The sequence below is a fragment of the Triticum aestivum genome, chromosome 4A, assembly GCF_018294505.1.
Source record: "Triticum aestivum cultivar Chinese Spring chromosome 4A, IWGSC CS RefSeq v2.1, whole genome shotgun sequence".
NCBI classification, from domain to species: Eukaryota; Viridiplantae; Streptophyta; class Magnoliopsida; order Poales; family Poaceae; genus Triticum; species Triticum aestivum.
This window is the reverse complement of record NC_057803.1, coordinates 566,677,833-566,688,397: the sequence shown is the minus strand read 5'-3', so window position 1 is coordinate 566,688,397 and position 10,565 is coordinate 566,677,833. Positions and strand designations below refer to the sequence as shown.

The 10,565-nt window shown below is 41.7% G+C and overlaps 1 protein-coding gene across 4 annotated transcripts in view; it reads right to left on the bottom strand.

The window, feature by feature from the left end:
- Positions 1-7,292, bottom strand: part of LOC123087013 (GTP-binding protein At3g49725, chloroplastic) — an 8,318-nt gene extending 1,026 nt beyond the window's left edge. For 3 of the 4 annotated variants that reach the window (XM_044508900.1, XM_044508899.1, XM_044508901.1), the window contains exons 1-13: positions 6,716-7,292; positions 5,596-5,660; positions 5,273-5,335; positions 5,082-5,171; positions 4,813-4,925; positions 3,726-3,794; positions 3,501-3,645; positions 3,218-3,273; positions 3,088-3,138; positions 2,933-2,987; positions 2,304-2,360; positions 1,979-2,098; positions 1,370-1,873 (exon numbers count right to left, since the gene is read on the bottom strand). In XM_044508900.1, coding sequence (XP_044364835.1) covers positions 1,370-1,873; positions 1,979-2,098; positions 2,304-2,360; positions 2,933-2,987; positions 3,088-3,138; positions 3,218-3,273; positions 3,501-3,645; positions 3,726-3,794; positions 4,813-4,925; positions 5,082-5,171; positions 5,273-5,335; positions 5,596-5,660; positions 6,716-7,097 — 1,770 coding nt within the window. In that variant the 5' untranslated portion in view covers positions 7,098-7,292. The remainder of the gene's footprint in view (positions 1-1,369; positions 1,874-1,978; positions 2,099-2,303; positions 2,361-2,932; positions 2,988-3,087; positions 3,139-3,217; positions 3,274-3,500; positions 3,646-3,725; positions 3,795-4,812; positions 4,926-5,081; positions 5,172-5,272; positions 5,336-5,595; positions 5,661-6,715) is intronic. The other variant, XM_044508898.1, reaches the window with a different exon arrangement.
- Between the last annotated feature and the right edge of the window lie 3,273 nt (positions 7,293-10,565).

Below are 10,565 nucleotides of genomic sequence, written 5' to 3'. Positions count from 1 at the left end.
CCAAAAAAAGAGAGTAATTGGGGAAGTACATTCTTTGTGTTAACTTGGTGCGTCAACTGACTAGGTTGCATAGGTACTTGTAATGGTGGGAGGGTTGTGCTGGAAAATGAAATGTGTACAACCACGTGGAAAAAGACACGTCTCTTGGAAGATGCATGGGTATTTTTGCACGCTTTAAGATTTCGAGGAGCAACATTTTAAAATTAGTGGAGCACATGCTCACATGAGGCAAGACATCGCTCCTCATAGATTGGCTTTATATTATGTTCAGAACACATAAATCTCATAAGAATCCAAGTTTTCAGCATGAATAGAATGATTCCTTGGATCCTGCACAGCTCTACGTTTGAAACAAACATTCTAGTAAGTTGTTTAACAATATACTATAGTTCTTAGGTTAGCCATATGAGAGTGGTATCATTAATTCATCTTTTAAAGTGTTCCCACACAATCACAATTTGAAGTTATTAGTAGCAGCACATCTTAATGTCAAATTGTTGAGACGAAGGCAAGTCAAAGTTATACTATGCGTTATAAAAGTAAATGGAGAAATACAAAATATTCCTTCATTTATTTCTCTGAGCTGTATTGTGGATTCGCACAGGAACAATGAGACTAAAACCAAAAGAACAACTGAGAAAATAACCATGGTACTTGCGCTCTCAATGTCTTACAAATAAGACGGGCAAGATAAATCAGGGCAAAAGAGGGAACAATCCTTCAATTTTTATACGAAAATTGAAAAAAAGTACTGCACTGTACAGACAAAAATCTAGATGCCACTTGTCAAATTTATCCAAAACAGATTCTGCTGCATAAATGATATATCGTGTATATTTTCAGATTTCTAAATGATGTGCATATCTATGCAAACTTGGAATCACATAGTATTACTATTAACATCAACAGTACTTCAAACAAAAGGGGGGAAGACTTGTATAGGATCAGCAGTTAGGTGAGATCAATGAGATCAAATTTTTTGAAGATAGAAAACATGTTTAAAAATTCTGAAAAAGTTTGGAGACACACATTCATGTGTGATGTACAAGCTCAAAAAGTTTCAGCTCCTAATTCGAACTACACTTAGGACCAAAAGAGACAAAATCAGATGTGAATAGTGTCATGTACTATTCACCACAAAGCTGGCACTATAGATACTCGAATTTGTCTTTTTAGAATCTCTAACTGTAGATCAAGTTTTGAGCTGATCTTTTTTGAACTTGTAGACATACCTCGCAGGTATGTCGTACATTTTTTTCAGAATTTTTTGGATTGTCTAAATATGAAATGTTTGGGCTGATCCCACGATCTCACCTAAAGGGCTGATCCTATACTAGTCTCCCCCAACAAAAGGCACAACACAACATACCTACTGTTCTGCAGCCTTCTCGTCATCCATAGAACTAGGTCTCCATTTTCTATCAAAAGGTCCATAGCTTCTCTGCACAACCGTTTGCTGTCCATTCAGTTTCGTATCAATTAACTGCAGCAACTCTTGCAACCCTGTCCCAGCCACAGCTGAAGTTTTCACATGACAAGTGGATACTGGCTCTGTCAAAGTGCAAGCACTTGTACTTATAGCTTCCGGGCCATTAGACTCTCTAAAACGATCTTCGGGTAACAGTTCAGAGTTCATTGCTTTCATCTCGACAGGCTCAGCAATCGATTCTTCAGATGCCATTTTATCATCATCATTTTCACAACTTTTTTCTGACAGAGACTCTGAATCCACTGTATCATCCAAGGAATCAAAAGACGACTGCTCTGATGACACATCATCTTCAGAGAACAAGTCTTCCTCCTCTTCACCTTCAGTAAGAAAGATCTCGTCTTCAATCCCATCAGTCAGAGCAATATTATCCACAAGATCAATCTGAAAATTTCCCATTAAACAATATATCACAATGCATATAAACCGAAAGTTACCAGGGATATGTAATTATCAAGAGTTAGAACCAACTCAAATCTCGATAGGCACCTTATTCCAAACTTCGATCATATTGTTGATCTTATCCTGTGAAACACCAATTTGCTGCAGTACTTGTAGAACAGTAGAACGATGCTCCTCAAGATCAGGTGCGCTGGAATCCAACACATGCTGCACCAATGCATACAAAGAAAAAAAAAGTAATTTCGACCCTGTTCTGTTATACTCTGAAATAATTTGTATCATACAACTAAAGCAGAACTGACAGTAAACATGCACAGGGCTAAAGTAACACCTATTGATAACATGCAAATAAAATACTTCATCAGATATGTTCAATCGAGAATGGACCTGAAAACAAGCTAACTCCACCTACCACTAACATGTCTGCCTCAGCAACTTCTTCCAGGGTGGCATGAAATGCTTCCACTAGCTGCAAACAGTTAAGTAAAGAGGTTAATAACAAGCTACAAATGGTACAATCTACAGCCCTACAGGCGAGGAGAAAATAGGATCATATAATTTTCCTTTTTAGTTGGGAAGAAGACACTGATGTAGAAAGTGTCAAACAACACGGGAAGATTAAAACCAATTGTTGTTGAAAGCTGGGCCTTATAAATTAAAACCAGTTTCATGGAACTCATGGAAGGTGTAGTGATAATGTCATGTGGAGCCAGTATTATAGACACCCCGGTCAAGCCCAGAAGAAGCCAGGTGCCGAGGCTCCCCCCACCCAACCCCACCGCGCGCGAGCGCTCAGGCGGCAACCACCCACCATAGGTATGCACTTGGGAGCCTAGGCCGTGACAGAGTTATGTAGGATTAAGCGAAGGCCAAAAATAACAACTAGATGGATTTATTGCTGCTCCCTGAATCATGCTACCTGCTTAGCTACTTGGTTACTTGGTTATTCCACCACAATCTGTCGCACATAACAAATATACATTCTATATGATGTAGTCAGAACTGATTCTCCAATCAAAATCCAATCACTAACAAGATTACCTGTACAGGCAAATCTGATATGAAGCCAACGGTATCACTGAGAAGTATTTTTCTCCTGAATGGAGTTTTGACAAAAAAGAGGTTATGCGCTGAGCATGCTCAAACTGCACAATTGCATCAACATATTATAGCAGACAGAAAAATTGCTATGTTACCCTGATGGAAGAATCACACTGCGTAATCGAGGATCTACTGTTGCAAATAATCTGCATTGAATAGGGACATAATTTACCTCTGCATAAATGCTGTATAGTGAATACAGAGTAAAGTTAATTTTCAGCATACCTATCATCACTGTATAGACCAGCTCCAGAAAGTGCACTCACTAGAGTAGATTTTCCCTAACGAAATAGCATCAGCGAACTCACGTCAGGGATAAGCTTAGGTTGTAGAGAACTCAAATATATTTCACATATTAAATAGGTTACGTGGTACTCCCTCCGTCCCAATAAAGTTGTACCAAATCAAAGACACTTATTTTGGGACGGAGGGAGTATTAATCTAGAGTATCAGATGATATAAATATCTAAGATGAAATAAATGAACAAACTGTCATAGATCCACATACAGCATTTGTATATCCAACGACTGCCACAGTTACAAGGTCTTGACCAAATGAGCCACCATGCCTCTTTCGACTCGAACGTTGTATCGCCCTAGTTCGGCGTACATCTTCAATTTGAGCTAACAAGCTTAGACGACGTTCTTGGATTCTGGATGAGATACCGGCAAAAATATGAGAAATTGTTGCATGAACTGATGTGCAGATACTTGTCTATCTACTGTTAGGCACCTCCTGCGTTGTAGTTGAAGTTCCGTTTCACCAGCACCACTCATGAAACCCCGTCCGCCACTTCCTCTCCTAAGAACAGAACAGTGACATGAGCGTTAAATGCCAAGCAAAAGAAATTTTTACTGGAATAATTTCGATAAGTTTGCTAGGGAGAATTTTTCATTCTTAATCTTTTGTGGAACATATTCAGAAGTTTCGTAGAACATTTGTAGAATTTATGAATTTAGTTGAAAAGTGATCTTCATGCGCTTCTTCAAAAGCAAAACCCTTTTTTCCCAATGGCCAAACACAGAGAAGAGCAAAAGAACAATTCATGGCAGAAGGGAGTTTGCAAGAGTTTAAAGTGGCACAAGGAAAAAAAATATTACACGATGAAGGATGGACTTAACCTCTAATCAGAGCATACAACTGATTAGACCACCATTGTAATTTGAATGGAACATGAATTTGCTCACTTTATTAATACAATGATTCATACTTTGCCATGTCAGTTCGGAAAGATAAAAGACTTGACCTATGAAAATCTAGAGCTTCGCAAGCTTGGCCTATTTATGTCATCAAACAAGACTCACATGACCATCTTTTTGCTCTGAAAGACACATGACACAGAACAAGGGTTTCGACTATTGAGGAGTACATTCGCTAGTTGATAAGGAGGCAAAGCATCTTTTGTACTAGTGCCACAAGCAAAAAAAAAGCGACGAGAATTCTATCCCTTTCTATACATCATAAGGTGCTGGCATGATGCTCAATCTACTATGGTTTCAACTGTATTGCAAAAAAGTACTACTCAATAGTCAACAGTTTCTGAAAGCAAGAGCTGATCTTCAAACTGATAAAAATAAAAACTTAAAAAGGCACCAGTCTCCTGCAAGGTATTTCATGGTTTGTCCCTTCTCACAGGCAGATCACTATGAAGTGCTCAAGTACAATATAATCGACCAAAATTTGACAAGTCTCAGGCTCAAAATCAACTGGTGAACGTGCATATACAGTAGCACCACGCAGGAGAAAACTTTCACAAGATTAATTCATAAGATAAAATTAATTATTGACCACAGTAGGATGTAATTAAAAGGAAGCATACCCTCGAGCACTGACAACTTCAGCTTCCCCACTTGCACCAAAAGCTAGTTTTCCACCTGGGCCGCGGACACGGACAAGCCTAGTCTTCATGTACATGAGAGCTGCTAACTCTGACTGTACCAAGCAAGAGACAAAGTGAAATAAGTAAATAAACATCAATATTCGGTTCTTCCCATTAATATTTAATATAATACAAATAACGAGACCCTGTATAGACCCACAAATGATGTGACAGAGTAGCATGCAGTCCAATAGATAGATAAGATGCACCTGTAGCTTTGCTTCCTTTGTTTCAGCATGAGCATTGAATATCTCAATTATAAGGCCCACACGATCTAAAACTGGCTTTCCCCAGGCAACCTACCAACCAAAATATAAGACAAAAAACAAATAAAGCATCAGAAAGTCAGAAATACACATTTCTTGGTAATTTCAAATAAAATTCAACTCAGGAAACTTGCCTCCAAGTTCCTCTGTTGGACCCCAGAGAGGAGCGTATTAACAAAAACTGCATCTAATTCTTCCTGATAGGATCAATGCAAATACCAGGTATTAAGATTTGAAAAACAAAATGAAGAGTACTCCCTCTGTAAAGAAATATAAGATCGTTTAGATCACAAAAGTAGTCCAAACAATATGTTTTACCAAGATTTTTTGCATGCATTATAGAATATGCGACATTTTTGCATGCAGTATAGAAACAAGCAGAAGCATCCAAATACAAAAGCATAGAAAGGAAAAAAAATATGGGACACTATGTACAAGAGGCAAGAGAAATGTGCACCTTTTCGTCCAATGCCCTCAGGTAACACTTGATATTATCCACAGTTCCAGGTCCAAAATACGTATCTGGCATGATGAGTTGTGAGTTTAGATAAACATTTGTAGTCCTAAACAAGCCACATCAATAAGAATACCTAAGTGGGAAGACGAATTTCAAATGCTAACAAAAATGGTTCGACATGAGTTCTAAAATAACTACAAACGGGCAATGGTACAAAATTCAAGTCCATATATCGACCTTTATAACTCTTATAAGTGTATGACCCTCTTGCTTACCAATCCAACTCCAGGATATACGTAACTCTTTTTGGCTGTGTATATTAATCTAGAAGGCAAAGCTCTTAAGTTTTGTGGAGTAACCCTGCACTTTTCGAAAGGGTTGGCAAAAGCAGATCTCTGCTTAAACCCCAAAAAATAATGATAACTTGCAATTGTATCCTTGCTCTTATGATGAGAACGAGTCTATGAACCCACAGCCTCAACCATCAAAACTGTATGCTCTGCCACTGGAGTTGCCGTGTCACACTGATGTAACTTTAATACACAAATAATACACCAAAATCATAAATATGTAAGGAAGGATATATCACTATGACAAGACTTCAAAATAACAGAACCATTGCATCACAGTGAAATATGTATAGTAACTAAATTCTTGGTGCCAGATTGCAGCTCACACGACTTCCACTTCATACCATATCAAACAGAGATCTAGCAGCTCTGTAGAATGTGTTCCATCACAAAATACGAGCCATCGAAAGCAGCAGCATCCCAATTAGATCAAGACTGGAATGACTAGGCAAAAGCAATGCAGGCATGAGCCATGACCAGCGCCCTGCGTGTACTACCACGGTATAGCTTAAACAATCGTGGAAGAACAAGCTAAATGTGCCTCCTCCTACCAACACACAATCCCCTATCAGACAACGAGGTAAATTTAAGTAAGCCTAACTGAGCAGTCTAATTCATGCATACTCTGCAGATCTTAAGAATATGGCCACAATAGTCCCCATAAACATGGAACTGGAACGCGATTCCTATTCGCAGTTGTCAATGCAACCCCAAAGCAAAAGCACTCCCACTTGAGCCAAGCAGTAAGCACGGAGAGGTTAGTTGCGTACCAGCATGGTTGCGGCCGCGGGAGGCTGGGTTCTGGACGACGAGGTGCGGCGGCGCGCCCTTGGCGGCGGACTCGGCGTGCTCGAAGCCGTCGCGGGACTCCTCGAGGGAACTGGCGAGGTTGAGCGCCTCGGAGAGCTTGGAGTCGAGGAGGGCGCCACGGCGGAGGCGCGGCTGCACCACCAGCAGGCGCGGCGGGTGCGCGGGGTCGCGGGAGAGCACGAAGAGGCCGCGCATGAGGCCCTCGTCCTCGGGCTCGGGGGGCGGCGCGGTGGGGGACGAGCGCTTGCCGCGGCCGGTGGAGAGGGCGCGGAGGGGAGGCGTCGCCGGGGAGGGCTGGCGGTGCAGGTGGGCGCCGAGGCGCGAGATGGCGGCGCGGAGCATCGCGGGCGGCGCCGGCGGGGGTCCGGGGATGTGGGGGCGGGTCCACCGGTCGGGCGCGGGGTGACGAGAGAGTGCGCGGCTTTTGCTTGTTTTAGCAAAGTTCGGTTTGGCTGGATCGGATCCGATGGCACGTGGCGGTCGGCGAGAGGCCGAGGGAGTCGCCACGACGGTGCGCAGTCGGGTCGGCACTCGGCACGGCAAGAGCGGCAGGCGATCGTGCCCTGCTGTGAACTGTGAAACGCGGAAGGTGTCCGTAGATCGTCGTTGTGCTGGACTTCAACATAGTTTGCGGCTTAAATCTCCGTCGGCCAAAGTATTCAAACCCAGTTACTATAATTAAACGACGGCTAACTATGTTGTGAAACTTCAGTTGTGCAGCCTTGACCATCATTGGATGGTTCGTCGGATGAGGAGTATGGAAGCACGGAGCTTGATGAGTTAATGCAAAAGGAGCCATTCGATTCGTCTGAGTCGAACGAAGATGTGGAGATGTTGATGATCACGAGCATCCAAGAGGAAATTGCAGGGAGGTGGAGCACATTCTGAACTTTGAAGGTATGATCAAAGGGAGAAGAGTTTTGAATCGAGATGGGGTTGTTGGAGCACGACTAATCTTTAAGGACTACTTCCACCCGGACCAACTTTCCCCGATACATGGTTTTGTTGACACTTCCATATGTGCAAACCGTTGTCTTACGCGTGATAGAGGGAGTGGAGGCACATGTCCTACTTCAAGCTCACCGAGGTAAACAAATCTTCAAGCCTGTCATTGTCCAATCAGATTCTATAAATGCCCTGGCCGCTCTTGGAGGATAAACTTTGGTCAGATCGGCCTACGGTCACTTAGACGTTGAGATTAAAACTCTTATGGTCGATCGAGAGTTTGTACCACTTAAAATTACTAGAGATCAAAACATGATAGCATATCAACTGGCTTTTTATAGCCGTACCGAGACTTGTACTGCGGTATGGTTGAATTCAAGTTCTCCGTGTTGTAAGGACTTGATGGCTCGAGATTGTATCCCTATCATTACGAAAATGAAACTCTCTTTTACCCCGCAAAAAAAAAACTCTTCTTTGCTAAGTAGAAATGCGCAGTTGCTATGAGGATGTTTGATTTAGGTACCGCCATCGACGAACATGCCTGAAGACCACTGTGAGATTTGCTCGCGTCGTGGTGTAGGTGTTTGGAGTAGAGTATCTGAGAGAACCAAATGCGCAAGATACAAAAAAGTTGATGGCTATTGGAGCAGCAAGAGGCTTTACAGATATGCTCGGTTTAATTGATTACATGCATTGGCAACGAAAAGAACTGCCCAAAGATTTACGCGGCATGTACTAATGTCACACTAAAGATGCCACCGTCATACCCGAAGTAGTAGCATCAAACGACTTGTGGATTTGACATGCTTTTTTTGACATGTCTGGTTCTCACAACAATATCAATGCGCTCCAGCGACCGGAAGACTTTTGCAATGGTGACGCGCCGTCGTGCAACTACACCGTCAACGAGCACAACTACGACATGTGGTGCTACATTGCAGATGAAATCTATCCTCAATGGGCGGCGTTAACAGATCTCATGGCAACAAACAAAGCCACTTTGCATCAATATAAGAAGCAATTAGGAAGGATGTGGATAGGGCATTCGGAGTCCTCCGAGCTCGTTGATGGAGCTGCAATTATGTGGGAATCGAAGACTTTGTGGCGGCTGATGACATGTTGCATCATTTTGCATAATATAATTGTCAAGGACGAGAATGAAAAGGTAGCCAAAACCCATGATTTCGAGAACCCAGAGAACAAGTCCACACCCCATATCAAGATGCAGATCAAATTATGAATTTTCTATAGATGCATTAGAATATTCGAGATGATTTCGTGGAGCATATTTGGATCCACAGTAAAACCCAAGGAGCTTAATGTTTGAATTGTGCACTTTAAAAAAAATTATGCTTGAACTACGTATTTCATGTATGAACTATGTTTGAATTGTGAAACTACTCAATGATCTGGTGATATTCACTGGTATGCCGGATGTGCATGAATTTGAGGGTTTTAGATATGAGGAGTGTGGCTGTTTGCCATGACTTTTGAGGGGCCGTTCCGCGTGGATGCGTCCGGCCATGTTTGTGGACGTTTAGGAGGTCGGATTTGCTAAGTTCGCCTATAAATGCTCTCACGCTAAGATACACAAGGCAAATGTTGTCACGCTAAGACAACAAGGCAAGAGCACCACCAAATTTTCATCTCTTCGATTCAAAGTATGCTTTTCATCTTCTTTGGTTAAAACTATGCTTCCGCCTAACGCTTTCAAGGCTTGAACAAGGTTTAACATTGTGCGAGATACATTTCCCCCAAATGAATGATTATGATATAATTAAGACTTTCATGGATTATCTTGATAGATTAGTTGTGCTATCTTCTTTTATGGAAATTCTAGTTTTAACTGTAAATTTAGTAAGTTGACAAGACCTTATTAAATTTATATATTAGTATGTTGGCATGTTGCATTTTTGGCAAAAAAAATATCGTTTGGACCACCCTTGCCCAAAATTCTGACTATGCCAACCATTGAGAACAAAATAATATTTCATATCTCTTAAAAAAAGCAGCATACGTAAATGAGATATGATAGGGGCTCGCAGACACACCTTGAGGGATGCCAATTTTTTTTCTTGTCGTTCATAGCGAGACCACTAGCAATAAAAATGAACAAAAACAGGGAAAGGTGATCACTTTGGTTTTTAGAATGAAAACACTGGAGTAGACCGACTTTAAATTATTAAAGTCCACACAAAAACAACGTAACACAAGATTCAGAGTACAAACATTGGACGTTCAACGATCAAAAGTAGCTTACATGACAAAACCCCAACAGAGCGTGCAAGCTCAAGATGAACAAAAGTCACCACTACCCTAATCAGCAACAAAAGGTTCAAGACGAACAAAAGTCAGCACTACCCTAAGCAGCAACCGAAGGCACTTTGGGGATCAACTTGTTGAAGCCTCGCTTATCGATTGCATCTATTTTTTGCTCCATGGCTGCAACAGGGTATTACAATGTCAAATGTCACAAATCAAGATCATACTTTGTGGATAATTGACAAAACATTCTGGACACCGAAGCTTGTTCAAGATGTAACCACTTGGTTGAAGAGTGTGAGCATCTTTTTTCTTTTGCCCAACAACTCGATGGATTTGGGGGGCAACAAGCACCCGCCCTATGGCCACGCCTATTGGATATCTCTTCAGCACAACTCTGCCCGCACTCCTGCCCACTTTGGTTCGCCCTTCCATGCTACTTCTTATCCTTTGAAATATTTGAGACGCAAGAAACAAGAAAGTTTTCCAAGGGCTTGACATTGATGTTTTTGTTTCTATTAGAGCTATCATCGACGGTTTGATTATTTGGTCTCATCGGCTTAAGTATGGAAATCTAAAGAGCCACGCCGGTATGTCCTGACT